At 37.5% G+C, this 17,524-nt stretch overlaps 1 protein-coding gene, 1 long non-coding RNA gene and 1 pseudogene across 4 annotated transcripts; all 3 read right to left on the reverse strand.

Annotated features, from left to right (window-relative positions):
• Positions 1-297: 297 nt before the first annotated feature.
• On the reverse strand, positions 298-9,951 carry NMNAT (nicotinate/nicotinamide mononucleotide adenyltransferase). Of its 2 annotated transcripts, none has more exons than XM_082880271.1 (10): positions 9,703-9,951; positions 9,260-9,341; positions 8,449-8,522; positions 7,366-7,451; positions 2,744-2,827; positions 2,494-2,578; positions 1,790-1,869; positions 1,046-1,147; positions 654-712; positions 298-560 (listed from the first exon to the last, which is right to left on the reverse strand). In XM_082880271.1, the coding sequence occupies exons 1-10, from the start codon at positions 9,707-9,709 to the stop codon at positions 461-463; spliced, it is 759 nt and encodes a 252-aa protein (XP_082736397.1). In that variant the 5' UTR covers positions 9,710-9,951; the 3' UTR covers positions 298-460. The 2 variants fall into 2 exon arrangements, with proteins under 2 accessions (XP_082736397.1, XP_082736398.1); XM_082880272.1 differs by having other exon boundaries at positions 9,552-9,782.
• On the reverse strand, positions 4,180-6,417 carry LOC145795543 (protein KINESIN LIGHT CHAIN-RELATED 1 pseudogene; annotated as a pseudogene). Its single transcript, XR_014336633.1, has one exon. The product of XR_014336633.1 is annotated as a protein KINESIN LIGHT CHAIN-RELATED 1 pseudogene (transcript).
• Positions 7,000-7,179, reverse strand: LOC145795544 (uncharacterized). The gene is made up of 2 exons (XR_014336634.1): positions 7,142-7,179; positions 7,000-7,110 (listed from the first exon to the last, which is right to left on the reverse strand). It is a non-coding gene; the product is annotated as an uncharacterized LOC145795544 (long non-coding RNA).
• Positions 9,952-17,524: the final 7,573 nt, after the last annotated feature.

Consider the following 17,524-nt stretch of genomic DNA (forward strand, 5'->3'; position numbering starts at 1 on the left):
GAAAGAGGAAGGTTTTTTGGTTGAGAGGAGAAAGAAATTGGTTGAAGTTGTCAGAGCTTCCCTGTCATTTGTGCCCACTGTAAAAAACCCTAGACCAATAGGCCATGGTAAAAATACAAAATTGAGGACCTAAACGATGTGCCATCATTTTCAATTGAACATGGGCTTTTGTTACATATATTGGGAGCTAATCTGCCAATATCTGCCCAACACTTTTGTTACATACAACAAAGTGTTATAAGTTTTACATATATATATATATTCATATAAAGTGAAATTTCGAGGGCATTTGTCGAATTGAAACTAAATGGAGAGCAATTAGTATTGATTTAATATTGACTTTGCATGATTTCTGTTATTACAACTCCTCCAAGAAATGCATAGTATGAATCTCACAAAATAAAGATCTGAAAAACCTGTTGTGGAATGTCCAGTATCAATGCCTATGCTATCATGACCATTAGACTGTGGAGTCCAAGTACAGACGGTGCTGTTTGATATAATTAATCACTTCATCAGCCGTTAGATATTTTACTGACAACCCTCTCAAAATGCAGTCCCTGGTATACATGATAAAATAAAATAAAAAATGAATAAATAAATAAAACGAAGTGAGTCCTTGCCAGAAACCCCACAACACCAAATCTGTTTACCTTACTCGTGTTGAACTGATCTGGTTTGGTACAAGTTCATCGACAACTTTGATGTTAGTCTGCAGTAATATAAACAGTAAAGGCGATATGTAAGCCAATGATTATGAAATATTTATGTACTGAATCTTCTGATAATGGAAAATCACTAGGGAATGTTCCTTCCCATTTGGGTCAACACTCCGAATTTCGATAAATTGAATTTTTTTCCGAAATTCATTGCCTGAAAATTAGACGACTACCAACCTTTTTTAATTACATGGTGAATTAATATCTCGTCCTAGTTTCAAAGCCTTGATTTGATCAGAGCATTAGTCCAGTAAAAAGAATAATAGAAACAGCGAAACAACATATCTATCAAGAAGAAGAATAACAACCCAAGGAACTTGAATTACCTTGTACTCATTTAAAATATCATCATTAGAGATAACTTTCTCAATATCCTGACCTTCTCTGTGAATGCAAACCACACCAAAGTCTCTACATAGAGTCCTCACCTGAAAATACAAAATATGCGCATTTGGATCAATTATAATATGCAGCTACTCAATATCAAAATATGAAGCACACACATCTCTCCAAAGGCCAGAATTCGGACAAACTTTTGTTGAACATGCTCCAAACACATAGGAGGAAGTGTCCCATTTTTTTTTTCTTCTTCACAGAATTAGCATACGCAAGGTTGATAAATTTGATGAAAATATATAAAGTTACATGTTTTGCACGTGTCATGTCGTGTAGTGCATTTTTTGAAAATTTCACATGTCCTTGTCCATGCTTCTTCAATATCAAAAGGCTCAAACATTCCACTATCACCAGATCTTTTCATATGAAGGAAATAGTGTGCTCTCCTCTGTGGGTTATATGTTTATTACTTGTGTGTTCATATTGCCATTGATTACTTTCTCGAAAGCAAATTATCCAAACCTCATATGTAATATGATCGTGGTGGTTTATAGATACATTGTAGAGCATTACTTCAATATCTAATTGCTCACATTGGCGTAGCATGGGGTTTAGTTTTATGGCATTACCGTCCCTCACTGGAAAGTGTAGTAGCACAGTAAAAGGGCATGCCATCTAAATGGTAGCAAAGTAGTAGCTATCTTAACATCAAATTTTATGCAACAAGATCTTACCTGCTCAGGAATCCAAGCTCCGGGAATGCTAAAAGATTCTAGCAGATCAGAACCACAAACAAGCATGACCTTTAGGGATTCTATGAGCAGGAAAAGAGCAAGTTATAGAATTGCCATCAATTAGACCCAAAAAACATAAAATTAAAAATAAAAATAAACAACTTAAAGATAATATACGAATAAAGAGGTAGGACTTGAATTGCCTAATCTGAGTCCAAAGTGTCATGCGGACAAGAGGACTGCCAAAATAATAAAAATAAATAAATATGGGTTGATGTACAAGAGACAACATGATGGCTTTGGACTTAACCAAGGAAACACCTTTACATAGAGCCTACTGCACTAGACAGATCCATGTTGTAAAACCCAGGTAATTGGGATTAATGCTCCGTAGTTCAAAAAAAAAAAAGGAGTAAGGCTCCGTGAGTTGAACTAAGAATAGCGTAAAAACCAATGCTGGCAAATTGAGTGCCATCAAACAGGGAAGAAATTTGAAATCCATAAATTACAACACTCATAGTCATATATATTCACAACACATAAGGTATTGTTAAGCAACAAAGTCCCTTTTTCCAAATTCAAACTTCAGTTTGCTAGATGATAAAGCATTCCTTAGAGACCATCAAATAACTGACCATAAAGACCAATTTCTCAAATACCAAAGAAGAAAAAGACGAAGAAAGCTAATTTCTAGTGGACCTCACCTCCAGAGATCCTTCCACTGTCGCACAAAGAACTTTTGATTCTACACAAAACAGTCAACGTGCGTTGGAAGGTATCTTGACTGGCCTAGAACAAGGATTCAATACTTCCAAATCAATTTGTAGAGCCAATAAATGCATGGAAATAGAGGTTTAGATGCATGAAAAACATAATGAACAAAAGAAAAACGTAATTGCAAAACTTCATAATTTTTAGGAGGTATACATCAAATTCACAGAGAGAAAAAGATACCTCCCAGGGATCCACCATTATAAACTCTGAACTTCTGCAAGCCAGATGACACATTTCAATACGATGTTTAGCAGATATGAGGCTCTGTAAAAAAGATAACCACTTTGAGCAACCACTTTATTTGAGAGATGAAGTTGTATTTAATGGAGGGACATCTAATTAGTATAATTGCTGTCTACTGGCAGATTGATAACTGCATAAGCACAAAATGGTTATAATTATCATGTGAAAGACAACTTCCCTATCAGAGAATAGATTCAAAAGAAAATTAGCAAATTCAGTAAGAAATATTATTATTTTTTTAATTCTCAAACATGGGCTGACTATGTGAGAAATCCATATGGCTGGCAGTTCTTAGGTAAAACAATTGGAAACATTAACCCTTCCCTGCCATTGCCAAGGGTTCATAGAATGAAGGGTGTATACAACTGGTGTGAGAGGCAGCTAGAGCAGTAGAGAGCTGAGGAGCAAGGAAGTAGATAAGATAGAAGAGTCCAAGATTGTTAAAGTTGAGTGCAGGGAAGGGACCTTCTGAACTACCAAGTCATAATGAGATTAAGAAGCAAGTAATATCTCTCCAGACTCCACCACTTCAACATGGACACATCACATCAAACTCCATGGACCATGACATTGTGGACAGCCTCTCAACAATTTTTCAATACTACACAAATAAGGTAAACACTTACTTCTGTACTTTGCATGTGCCTGGAAAATTATAAATATGAAATTTTTTTCTAAAGCATCCTACATGACGATAAATCCCAGCAACAATAAGAAAAATAAACATGATTACAAGGATAAAGACGGAATGCAGAGACTGAAAGAGGAGATCACTCCAAGAATTAAAAAAATACATATAATTGGAACTTTAGAAAGGGAGCAAGAGGAAAATCCACCAATTTATTCCTCGAATTCTAGAACCAAAGGGTAAATTATGAGGAGCTATTTGGTTGATAAAGGTGCAGAGATACGCCAGAGAACATTCTAATTCCTTTTCCTTCTTTATGTCTTCTTATCTCCTTTTTTTAACCTTTGTTTCTACTAAACTTAGCTTCTTATCCATCAACCAAAAAGGAAGAGGGGGTTGGTAAAATGCCCATTGTTATTCATATGCTGATATCTCAAAAAAAAATTTAATGGGGCACAGAAAACATGATGCTACATAATTTTATGTTAATGTACACCTAAACCTACTCCACTAAACCTAACCCACTACACCACTCCACCTCCACTTCACCTACTCCACTACACACTCCACTTCACCTACTACACCACTCCACCTCCACTTCACCTACTCCACTACACACTCCACTTCACCTACTCCACCACTCCACCTCCACTTCACATCTCCATCTCCTATATAATGTACATACAATACATCAAAATATATCAATCAATAATACAATCATTTCTCTTTATACATTAAATTTCTACATGGTATCAGAGCAATAGGTTAAGCTCTTGGTATTCTTCGCCTTCCGGCGGGCGGCAGCCTTGCCTGACCGCCCGCCGGACCTCAACCAATTTGAGACCTCCATCAACTCGCAAGACCTTCTGCAAGAGCTTCAGTGCCTCCTCAGGTTCATTAAAAGATTCATAAATGGCTGAAATTTCTGTCATCCCACTTGCAATCTCTTCTGCAGTGGTTCCAGGCACAGGTTTTGCATATATCCTAAGGGCATTTTCACAATAGGATCTGGACTCTCGCAGCTTCCCTGTCTTGTAGTATAGGTCAGCAAGACGTACAAAAACAGAGGCAATTGAAGGGTGGCTGTCACCCTTTGATGATTTGAAGACAGTGAGTGCCTTCTGGTAGGAGAAGACAGCCCCATCAAAGCGAGATAGGGACATGTAGATGTTGCCAATGCTGACATCAATTGAAGCAACCTCATTTTCTTGTCCATTGGCAATCATTGCCCTGCTGGCAAGGACAAGGTGTTCAAGAGCTGATTTGTAATCTCCTTTAGCCTCACATATGAGGGCCATCAACCTGCGGTCTGCCACTTCCTCGAGAGATGCTGGTGGACTGTGCACACGATGGATTTCAAGAGTCTTCTTGCTCAAATTTTCTGCTTCATCAAATTGCATTGCTTGAACATGGGCCTCAGCCAAATACCTGCAGGTCTCTGCAACTCTCGGATCTGTGTCTCCCAAAGCCTCCATCTGAATTTTCAACCCCTCTTTATAACAATCGATCGATCGATCCAGCTACCCAAGCATTGAATACGTGTCGCCGAGCTGCATATACCCTGAAAATGCCGCGAGAGCATGATCTGCACCTCTGGTAGGCTTCTTGCGGTCTCTCTCTCTCTCTCTCTCTCCTCAGTTTCTATTGAGGGTTTTCCCAAAAAATCGTCGTTGGAGCTGATTGGTGATGGCTCCAAAGCAACCTAACACTGGCCTCTTTGTGGGTCTAAACAAAGGACATGTTGTGACCAAGAAGGAATTGGCTCCACGCCCTTCTGATAGAAAGGGGAAAACAAGTAAAAGGGTCCATTTTGTGAGAACCCTCCTCAGGGAAGTTGCTGGCTCTCATATCCTGTTCCTCACCCTCTATTTTTTTATTCTCTTTGTTCCCACCATGTCTCACCCACCACTCTGACCAACCACCACTCTTCTTTTATTTACACATAAAACCCTCTCTCCACTCATTCATTTTATTATTATTATGCACACACTCAGCATCCACAATCCATGTGCTCTTTGACCCTTTTTATCAACCCTTCCACCCAGACCCACACACCCACATATATATATTTTGATTACTTTTCATTAGTATATATCTTTTACTTACTTTTCCATTAGTGGTAGGATCCGCCCAACTTTGCATCTCACCTTTCCTTTTTTTATTACTTTAACATTCTCCTACCTCTCTTCACATTTATTTTCTTTTATCCTTTATTTTCTCCCACTACCTCTCTGTTTATGTCATTGCGATACATTGAACAAAAAAAAAAAAAAAAAAAAAAAGACGAACTGCACACCAAACTCATTTTATTTATGTCGGGGCTGCTCCCCCCGATCACCATTTTACACCCAAAAAAAAAAAAAAAAAAAAAAAACAAACAAACAAACCAACAACACCCACCCACAGGCGGGATTTTTCTTTTCCCTTCTCTACTCTACTGCAGGTCTCTTCTTCTTACTTTTACCTTGGGTGTCCCGTGCCAGTCCGGTCTCCGTGTTTCCCACTCCACTGGGCACGATCACTACTCCCTGCTCCTCCACTGCAGCATATGGCGGCCCTCCAAATCGGAACATCACGGTGGCCTTCCGCTTCAGCTCCTTATTTTCCGCCTTCAGCACACTTATCTCTGCTCGCGCATCCTTATACATGCGTTGGAGCAGCGCCAGTTGGGCGTTTAACTGCTGCACCTCATTTGTCCTACTCTACAGCCGGTGCGACAAGTTTATGACCGCCGTCATGGTTTCCACACATGACTTCAAAGTATACTGATTGGCCTCCACATCCGACTGCACTGCCATTCTTTGCTCCACAGACCGCATCGGAAAGTTCAACGGAGCAAACTCCGGGGCGCTTGGTTGAGGTTCCAGTGCCACCGCACCAGTTATCTCTCTTGTTGACTCGTTGAGGTCGGGAAAGAGGGTGAGCAGTCCACGGGAAGACGAGGCCATTTTCTGGACAACAGAGTATTACAGACTATCTCTCTCAACAAAAGGAACTTTCTCTCTCCGACAACGAAGAGTTTGTTTTTCAGAGTTTTTTTCTCAGTTTCTTGTCTCAGCCTCTGCCTCGGCCTCAGCCTCAGCCTCCGTCTTGGTTAAATAGCCGAGGCAGCCACGCGTATCGCGCGCCACTTGACGCCACACGACAAACGGACGCGCCAGCCAAGGCACTCACGTGCCTCGCCATCATATCTGGCACACCTTTTTATGGATTGGGCACGCCTTTTTATGGATTGGGCACGCCTTTTGATGGCACGCCTTTTGAAAGATTGGGCACACCTTTTGAGGGTGCGACTTTTTAGGGGTCCGACAAGACTCTGTAAACTGTCCCGACATTGATTCCGGTTAGCTCCTTCAAGGGTCCGACAAGACTCAGTAAACTGTCTTCTACATCGGTCCGACATGACCCCATAAACTGTCTTCTACATCGGTCTGACACGACCACACAGTGTCTGCTACAACGGTCCGACATGACCCTGTAAACTGTCTGCTACAACGGTCCGACATGACCCCATAAACTATCTGCTACATCGGTCTGACACGACCATACCGTGTCTCCTATCCTGTTTTATTTTATTTATCAGTTTACTTTCCTGTTTTGTTACTCTCTTCAAACTCAAGTTGGTTCGTTCCTATCCTCCTTGAGTTTGAGGGGGGCTGTTAATGTACACCTAAACCTACTCCACTAAACCTAACCCACTACACCACTCCACCTCCACTTCACCTACTCCACTACACACTCCACTTCACCTACTACACCACTCCACCTCCACTTCACCTACTCAACTACACACTCCACTTCACCTACTCCACCACTCCACCTCCACTTCACATCTCCATCTCCTATATAATGTACATACAATACATCAAAATATATCAATCAATAATACAATCATTTCTCTTTATACATTAAATTTCTACATTTTACATACCCTTTTCTGGTAAGCATCATTCACAGGTGACATATAACCACCAATGACACAGAATCCTTCGGAGTTTAGAGCATCTCTTGCCAGCTCTGAGCAAAAAAGAAAATTCAATGAACACTCGTTAAACATTTACAGCAAATTAAATCATATATTCCATCATTTTCATTTACATATCAGTTGCACAGTTATTAGTTCAAGAATTTGGAGTTGGATTCTTTTACTTAATATCCTAAACCAGTTAACAATGGGAATGAAGGAACGGGCAATATCATTTTCACAAGGAACAGAAAAAGGATTCCAATTTGTTAAGTGTCATGTTTGAAAGAAAGATTTGAGGATAATGCCAGGGGTATGGAACCAGTTTATACTTTATACCAAAACAATACTTCTCTTGGCCAACTAAATAATTTTTTGGACAAAAATAACAAATAAAGCATTTGTCAACACTGGTTATGTTCAACCTCGTGATCGCAATTTTTTTCAACTGCACAACCAATACTGAATGGAACAAAGATCCATTAATTAGATTGACTTCATTAACATATGTTCATGATGGATTTGGTTTAATGTTTCCAGAAAGCCAGGTCCATATATTGGGAGAATCTTTACTTGTGCCTTTTATATTTGACTTAGGAAAAGAACAGGAAGAACCAACAGACAGAAGCACAAATGCTCCAAGAGATCCATGACTGCTGGAAAGTATACGACAAGCGAATTGCTTGACTGGATGACTATTGACCTAGAAACTTATGCTTTTAGCACATGATCAGAAATTCTTTTGTGCCTTCCAGTCATGAAATCATCTCAATGAATTTATTTTTTTATTTTTATTTTTTTCTTCTTCAATGGGCATGATATATCATCAAAACTAGTACACAAATTTAGCATCAAATGTGCAGAGTAGCATATGATTTTCTCTTTACTTCTCTTCATTATGTTACTTGATACAGTATCCAGTCTTTATAAATGACAGACAATAAAATTGTAAGGGTCAAGGCTCGTTTGCTTATACAACTAATTTGCTCCCAACATTCTAAACTTAGACTTCATTGTTAAAATGCAAATCAAGTTTATGGAACAACTTACCAAAAATGCGCAAATGCATATAAGTAGGAGGATTAAAACTTCCAGTTGATACTAAAACTACATACGTTGTGTCCCTGATAGAGAAATAGAGACAGTGATGAAAGTGAGTATGTTTTACATAGAACCAAACAATAAAAATAAATAAATACGACTCCTACTGAGTATGCTCTATTGAATCCATGTGTGTATATTAGAGAATTGCAATACTACATCTTATCTATACTGTCAATCAAGAAAAAGGGTGTCTTTGAAAAATGAAGATTAATATGTATAAAGCCCTGCGTATGATTATGACCAGTCAGCTTCTTCTCTGGAATTATATTTAGCTTACTATATTTCACATCTAATTTTTTTCCAAAAGGTCCCATATGATTCTATTAAAAACTACGCTTCCTCGAATTCTATTAAAGAACCAATTGTGACTAGTCCAGTTGGTCAGAATCCTTTTGCACCTTAACCTCACTAGTAGATTAAGGTTAACTGTAATGAAGGTAAAATGGAATGGAATAGATATAGAATGACCATTCCCTTACAATATTGAATGATAGATTCCATTTACAACGCATTTTTCCATCATTTTTTAATAAACCAAATGGGAGAATAAACGTTATGATCACCGTCGTTTGAATGAAGGGTTATGATCATTAATAAACCAAATGGGTTCAATTACAGGCAAACATTGTCAGCCACACAGCCCTCATCCACAGGAAACAATAGATGAAAATTCAAGCAATTTACCAGTAAAATAAAACATATAAATGAAAATGATAGAGCGATCGAACATTATCAAACATCTAAAGAATAAACTTACTTGGGTTGTGTTTTGGGTGATTCCTCTGGTTCTACTGATCCAATAGATAATTTATCCATTGGTAATCCAATATTGATATTACCTGAAAGTTATAATAAAATTAGAATAATAATTGGCAGCAAAACTTGCAGTTCATCACTTCAGTTCATAATCAAATAACAACCAACAAACGAGAATTAAAATTAAAAATTAAAAATATATATATGTGTGTGCTTTTTGCAATTGTCTGTACTGAAATTGGAAATTTAAAGGAAGAGCCACATCGCATTATGTGAATCCAGTGGATGTTTACTTCTTTATTAACAGGGAATTTAGCAAAGATTAAATTTTGCGTCTGTTGAGTATGGTGAAGTCAATGCAGTGTGATCGGAGAAACATTTTCAAATTCATGTTCTCATACAGAAAGAGAGAGAGAGAGAGAGAGAGGGGGGGGGGAGGCCAACCGGACATTTTTGGACAACAGAGAGAGTAGAGTAGAGGCGGAGATTCTCAGTTTTGATCTTGGATGGAACTCTAAAAACGTAATAAATCAAGTTTCCAGGAAAACGCCTTTTTATTTTTTCTAGCGTGCCAAACGGGAGCTCCGGAGGAGACGTGGTGTTTGACACGGTCGTTTTCCCGGCGTGAGCCAAAGGCAAATTTTACCAGCAACTCTCAATAATCAAGGTAAAGGAAAATTCTATCTCTTTTATGATTCATCATTTTCTTATTTTATCCTTTATAATTTTTTTAAAATTAATTTTTATTTAAAATTAACCAAAAAAATATCATAATAATTGTTACATTATATGAAATAGAAAAATGCTTGAGAGCACTAATTAGTGCTCCCACTAATTCGGTGGCAGTGGGTTCCGCCATTAATGATGTGATGTTTTGGTCTTGGAGTTGTATTTTTTTTTTTTTAACTTTTTTAATGCATTAGTGCTATTAGTGGTGATGTTTTTAGTGGGATGAATCATTGTTGATTTTAGTCACAAAAGACAAAATAGGCTATTTTAGTCACAACAAACAAAACATCACATCCAATCCATAATCATTACAATCTTCTTTCACAAAAAAAAAAAGTCAAAAAAATTAAAAAGTCAAAAAATTCTTTCCAAATCAATCTTTTTAGCCCAGGCTAAAATAGCCAAAAAAACCAAAAAGTCAACCCATTTCCCAAACCAACCCTAAGTTTATGTTAGATATGCGAGTTATATATAATAAAATATTTTTATACTATATGACTATCAATATGTCATTTTTTGTTTAATTTTTAACAAAAATTAATTTAGGAATAAATTAGAAAAAAAAAATTGAAATATGAAATACCAAAGTGAAGAAAAAAAAAAAAAACTTCAAAGACTAAAGTAAAAAAAGTTACTAAACATAAAAGGGATAAAGTGTAATTTACCCAAATGGTAAATTACAAACTCTATGAGATTTTTAAAAAATTAGAGTAAACTTGACACTAAATTTTTTTAAAATTTTAATTTATATAACACTTTGCACTATTTTTATTAAAAATTTGTTAATTGTATAAACAAAAAAAATGATATTATCGTATTTTTATATTGAAATTTATGTTTCATATTATATATCAGTCTGTTTTAATTTTAGTAAATGGAGGTTATCGTATATATAAAAATTATAAAAACTATAAAATTTAATATATTCTGTATACAGAATTTTGATGAATGTTGTAATCATTTCATTTTTATTCAAATTATTTATTACTATTTTTATAATTTTACAAATGTCATTAACCGATTATAAATATATTTTTTACATAACAAAATTATTTATAAAACATATTTACAAAGTAAATTGTAATCATACATTATATTTATAAAAAATAAAAAAATAAATAATATAGATAATGGTATAGCAAAAATATTGCTACTACCACAAATAAAACAATGAAAATTTACTATTCGTGTTTATATTTATAAAAGCTTTTAAAATTTGTAGTTGTGTGGGTGATTTTTCGACCACACTGCCCGCTTAGTAACCAGCTGGAGAGCACTGACAGAATAGATGGCACCGGACTGACCTGCAACAGAAATATAAGAATCCCGCGGTGGTTTCGACCACCCGGGGGCACTCCGACGATCAAGTCAGTATATCTCTCAAAGATAAATCAAGTACTAAACTCACAAGCTTGAGTATCAAAAAGCATACCTTAGACCCATGGGGGTGCCTCTCTTTTATAGCCAATACAATCCTAGTCCCAAAAGGAGCCTGGCCCTAATGAACTTAGGATTACTGCTAATCTGGGACTCCCAATGGGATTAGGATAAACTCTCTAAGTGTAATGACCCCAAAGTGCGTATAAGAAGTAATCCTTATTTAATTAGGGGTTAATGTGTTTGCTATCGGAATCGAAGAACGATCCGTTGGGTTATGCCTTTGAAACTGGAATTTGTGACCTTTACCAAAGAACCTGGAACTTTTTCCTCCGCTCGAGCGGAGCAGTGGGCGCTCGAGCGTACTTTTGGGGTTTCCAGCAAATTGTGCAGACGGCTTGAGATTCTGGGAGTTGTGATTTTCCGCTCGAGCGGGGGAGTTGACGCTCGAGCGGACGTCTTTGTTAGTCTTCGCGCTCGAGCGCAAGGTTGGGCGCTCGAGCGGGTCTCCAAGTTGAGTTGTATTTCTGAGGCACAGGGGTTCGTTTTTTTGGATATTTTTATTAGTGTATTTAGAACCTCCTTATCTTATGTTGGAGTATTGATTGAGATGATAATATGATGGTAAAGTAAGATTGGATCAAAAACTTTAGTTTGAATATTTTGTCTACGATCAGCCGTCACTCTTTTGTCATTTTCTTTTTCTACACTTTGAATTTGGATGTGGGGCTAGAACCATTGGAAAGCTTATTTCCGGGGCTTCAATTTGGACACAAGAACGACCTAAAACGGAGTCCGGATGAGAGAGTTATACCTGTTCAAAGTTTTGACATCTGTGCTGAATGCATGTACGCTCGAGCGTGAAGATGTGAGCTCGAGCGGGATTTTCGGGACAGCAGCTTTAAAATCGGGATTTCTAGATCATTCTTGATATTTTCCTTTTCCCCTCTTCATCCCTCTCCCCTAGGTCCGAAAACCCTAGGTCCTTAATCTCCAAAACCTTCCATTCCTCTTAGTTTTGATCAAGATCATCCATCAAAAAGTGAAGAAGCATGAAGATTATTATGTTCTACCGGTTGGAATTTCGAGATTTTGGAGGATTCTTCTCAATCCTTGCTCCTTTGTTTGATTCTTGAGGTAAGGGTTTTAATACTCTTCAATATTTACATCCATAGATAGATTTGAGGTATTTTCATTGTATAATGGTTCAATTTTCATTAATGTTATGTATATAGAAGAAATTATGAGATTTTGGGAATTTTGGGTTTAAACATTGGGGGTTTTAAGGTTTGTGATGTTGGGAATTAAATTGATGGGTTTAAGTGATGGATTGAGAATCCTAGATGTAAAATCATTTGGAAAATTGAAATTAGGAGTGATGATTTAAGAAGTTTGATTTTTGTTAACAATCCTCTTTTTCCTTGAAACCCTAGGTTGATTATTGATGATAACCAAAGATTTAACCCAAATTGAAAGTAGAATAATGAAATTGAGGTATTGAATTACGTATATACAAGTTTAATTGGAATTTGGTGATACTTGGAAATTATGTTTAGAATTTGCGAATGAACTTTGTTATGAGCACTGTGAATCATGTCTTAATGAGAAGGGCAAATTACATATACACCCCTCCAGGTTTGGTTAAATTACAGATACCCCCCTGAGGTTTCGGAAATTACATCCCGCCCCCTGAGGTTTGTATTTTCATAACAATTTACCCCCTGAGGTTTATATTTCATAACAAATTACCCCCTAATTTCTTATGCAAATATAGCATTCAGGGGGGAATTCGTAATTTCTCAAACCTCAGGGGGGTATCTGTAATTTTGTCAAACCTGGAGGGGTGTATATGTAATTTGCCCTAATGAGAAAGGAGCTTGGGGGGAAGGGTTTGTGGATGATGTAAACTTGGCTACGGAATATTGAATTGAGTCTTAGCAATTTAATTTGAATTATGTGGAATTATATTTGGTTGTATTGAGTTGAATAATATTAAGTAGTGTGGATTGTATTGGATAGTGATAATTATGTGAGGTTATGTCGAATTGTGTTAAATGTTGCTGAATTGAATTGTGTAGGATTATCTGCAGGGACGGACCTAGCATCTAAACACTGTGAGTAGTAGTACAAAAATGTACATGTTATTTATTGTTGATAATTATTGTCACTAATGCTCTGTTCTTTGTAAGTGTTCTACGAATATTATGAAAATTGGAAAGTTATGTGACTCCATGTGAATTGGAAGTTATTTTGTTGTGTTACAAGTTTATAAGTTAAGTTCGTTACAAGTTTACATATGTTATAAGTCAAGTACGTTATAAGCTCAAGAACGTTACAAGTTATTTATGTGGCAAATTCAAGTATATACAAGTTTAAGTAAATGTACAAGTTCAAGTATATACAAGTTAAAGTATGTTACAAGTTTAAGTACGATACAAGCTTAAATATGTTACAAGTTTACGTATGTTACCAGTCCATGTATGTTACAAGTTCACGTATGTTAGAAATTCAAGTATGTTACAAGTTTAAGTACGATACAAGCTTAAATATGTTACAAGTTTATGTATGATACAAGTTCATGCATGTTCTAAGTTACGCATGTTGCAAGTCCAAGTATGGTTTCAAGTATATTTCAAACATGTTTCAAATATGGTTCCCAGTATATTACAAGTTCAAGTATGTTTCAGGTATGCTTCAAGTAAGTTACGAGCTCAAGTATGTTTCAGGTATATTTTAAATATGTTACAAGTTTAAGTATGCTTATGCCATTACAAGTTATGAGGCTTTTATGCCATTACAAGTTACAAGGGCTTTATGCCATTACAAGTTATGAGGCTTTTATGCCATTACAAGTTACAAGGGCTTTATGCCATTTTCAAGGGCTTTAATGCCAACATGTTTACAAAGGCTTTATGCCATTTTCAAGGGCTTTAATGCCAACATGTTTACAAGGGCTTTATGCCATTACAAGTTACAAGGGCTTTATGCCATTACAAGTTATGAGGCTTTTATGCCATTACAAGTTACAAGGGCTTTATGCCATTTTCAAGGGCTTTAATGCCAACATGTTTACAAGGGCTTTATGCCATTTTCAAGGGCTTTAATGCCAACATGTTTACAAGGGCTTTATGCCATTTTCAAGGGCTTTAATGCCAACATGTTTACAAGGGCTTTATGCCATTACAAGTTACAAGGGCTTTATGCCATTACAAGTTATGAGGCTTTTATGCCATTACAAGTTACAAGGGCTTTATGCCATTACAAGTTATGAGGCTTTTATGCCATTACAAGTTACAAGGGCTTTATGCCATTACAAGTTACAAGGGCTTTGTGCCACATGTTCAAGGGCTTTATGCCATATGTTTCAAGGGCTATATGCCAACATGTTTAAAAGTTTAATGCTGTGATATTCAAGGGCTTAAAGCCGTTATGATTCAAGCTATTATGACTCAAGCTATTATGTTTTAAGACTGGGCCTAAGGCCGTTATGAAATTAGCACATAATCAGACTAATTATGTAAACTTTGCATTTCTATATATGCGTTGATATGTATTATGGTTCAAGTTATGCATCATTTTATTTATGTATTACTATTCACTGAGCCCGGCTCGCCCTCTGTTATGTCTGTTTCTGTAGGTCACCAATCAGGCGGTTAGTCCTAGCCAAGACGCCGCTTCCTCTAGTCAACCTTCATATGTTCAGGCACTGTTTAAGTAATTTAATTTCTTAAGCTGTCAAGATGTTGGTTTGCTTATGAGTGTCCATCCAAGGTTGTTGTATTTACCTTTCATGGTTGTTTTTGTATACGCCCGACTTTAGGGCTGGAACTATAAATGTGTATGTACACACCCTGGGATATAGTTTGGAACTTTATTTATCTGGTATAATGCATGTGATGAATGAGATCCTGGCATGTAGGAGTAGCTCTATGGAGTTTAATTGTTCGTTATTATTTATCTATTTATTTTTTTTTGTGCTTCCGATAAGGCCCCATATGTTATATATAACAGGTTAAGTGTCCGTTACTGAAGTGGTCATGCCCAAACTTCTAGGGGCGAGTCTTGGGCGTGACACTAAGAGTCTTATCTTTACCCAAACTAAAGTCTTCTCCCAATCTAGGACTCTTGTCCATATCCAAGTTGAGTTCCCTCTTCATTCTAGGACTCTTGTCCCTTATCCGCTTATCTCGGATTCCGATATTTTCGGAGGCAACCTCGGCCTAGCCGAGATGACCTCGGCACAACGACCAAGACACGTGGCACCTCGGCTAACACGTCGGCGTCACCTTGCCACGTGTTGGTACTCAGAAAATATATCCCCACAACTGCCCCCTAGGTTCTATTACCTCGGCATTCTGAGGTGATGGAACCTACACTGTTCGTTCATCTGTGCCCCTTTGTTCGAGATCAAACTCGCCGACCTCAAAGTTCCCTGGACTTTACTGTCCACTGGTGTCAAGAATCAAGTTTCATGCTTTCCAAGCTGCTTGAAATCGCACCTCCTAGCCGAGGTTCTGGTTCCATTAATTCGTAAATTCCAAGAGCTTTGCAACTGCTCCACTCACACTCTCTGGTGAGTTCCCGATTCCCAGTCACCTATTTGACTCCGGCGATTTTCATATCGGCGTTCATTTCACTTTGTAGGTTTATAAACTCTTACTTTTTTATTAAGCTCAATCTTTCATAACTCTTCTGATTTACTTTGAATCTGTTTATTTGCCATCTGTGGCCTTCTGTTCTCGTCTGTCTTCAAGTTTTCGATTTCTTATTGCTAAAATGCCTGGAACTGTTCTTTGTCATATCCGCTTTCTGTTGCTAGCATCATGTCTGGTTCATTACTTTCTTGTTCTTCACATACTTACTCAGTGTCTGTGCACTTGGCTTTATTCTTGAACTTTGTCGTCTCCTTGACTATTTTTCTCTTTCATTTAATCCTCTGGCCTCTTCTCTTTCTAGCTCTTTTGCTTAAATCCGTCATTTGTTCCAAGCTTTCAAGCTTCTGCAACTGTCTTCGTTTCTCTCATCCGGTGAAGCTTTACTTCATTCTGTCATTGTCGTCTGACTTCGGCAATTCTCATTCCGGCTTCCCTCTTTCTGGTAAGCCACTTTTCCTCCTGGTTTTACTTCTTGTTGCTTTCCAAGAAGCTCTGCTTCATTGTTGACCACCATTGTTGTTTTATCTGTTGTTTTCAAATCATCTTCTTGAATATACACTGTTCACATATCTGTTGATTTCTGCCACTGTTCTTGACTTGACACACCTGTACAATCTTTTTGTCTTGATTTCCTGATAGCTTCATCACCATTTTTGATTTACGAATTACATTCTTGTTTCTGTTTTCTGTACCTTTTCCCAGAGTTTTGTTTTCAATCCTTGCTTTCAAAACGCCGAGGTGCCAATCGCCGAGAAAAGCTTTGATCAAACTCTTCAGGAGATTGATGCTGAGCTCGTGGCTGAGAAAGCTGCTGAGAAGTTCTTTCCAACTGTCTTCTGGGGGTGCGACACAACCTGCCGCTGATGCTGAGTAGTTTGCTTCTTTCTTGAAATTGATGCCGAGGTAACGGTAGAGAAGCTCCTCCGACTGACTGCCAAGGCTGAACCATCGTCGTCCGTCGAAGCAGATCAGTCCGACGTTATTGCTTTCAGTCCCTAGTTCTTTAAGGTTTTCATTTTTGTACTTGCCAACCTTCTCAGCTCTTAACAAGCTAGTTGGTCATCCCGGATGATCATATCTCAGAAACGTCTTTCAGTGTTATCCCGGTTATACCACACTTGTAAATTGCTACAAATTTCAACAAGTGGTAGACTTCATAACCTTCGGTTAACTCATCTTGTAATTTGCTCAAAAATTTCAACAAGTGTTAACATTCCTTGCTCCTTAATTATCATTCCTTCCCCCTGCACCTTCTCCCAACTTCCCTAATGTGAAAGTTGGCTTCGTGCCGTAGTCACAGACCTGATGTGTTCTGCTTTCACCAATGTATTAAAACTTCTGGTATTTAATGCACCCCCTTTAGACCCTCTTTCTCTTGGCCTTTGCAAACTATCATTGCTGTTTCTTGAAACATTTATTCCTTTCACAATTCTGGTCACCACTTCTGGCGTGCACTTAGTGGTTCTGTTCTAATCAAAACGACGTTTGACTACGGCGAATCTTTT

The sequence above is a fragment of the Camellia sinensis genome, chromosome 7 (assembly GCF_055761805.1).
Source record: "Camellia sinensis isolate YWXY chromosome 7, ASM5576180v1, whole genome shotgun sequence".
Lineage (NCBI taxonomy): Eukaryota > Viridiplantae > Streptophyta > Magnoliopsida > Ericales > Theaceae > Camellia > Camellia sinensis.

Excerpts from the sequence above, each read along its gene's own strand:
- NMNAT (XM_082880271.1), bottom strand. Across the intron at positions 7,452-8,448 it reads TATGCATTTGCGCATTTTTG|AGCTGGCAAGAGATGCTCTA; the intron begins GTAAGTTGTTCC and ends TTTTTTGCTCAG. Across the intron at positions 2,579-2,743 it reads TAATGGTGGATCCCTGGGAG|GCCAGTCAAGATACCTTCCA; the intron begins GTATCTTTTTCT and ends TCCTTGTTCTAG.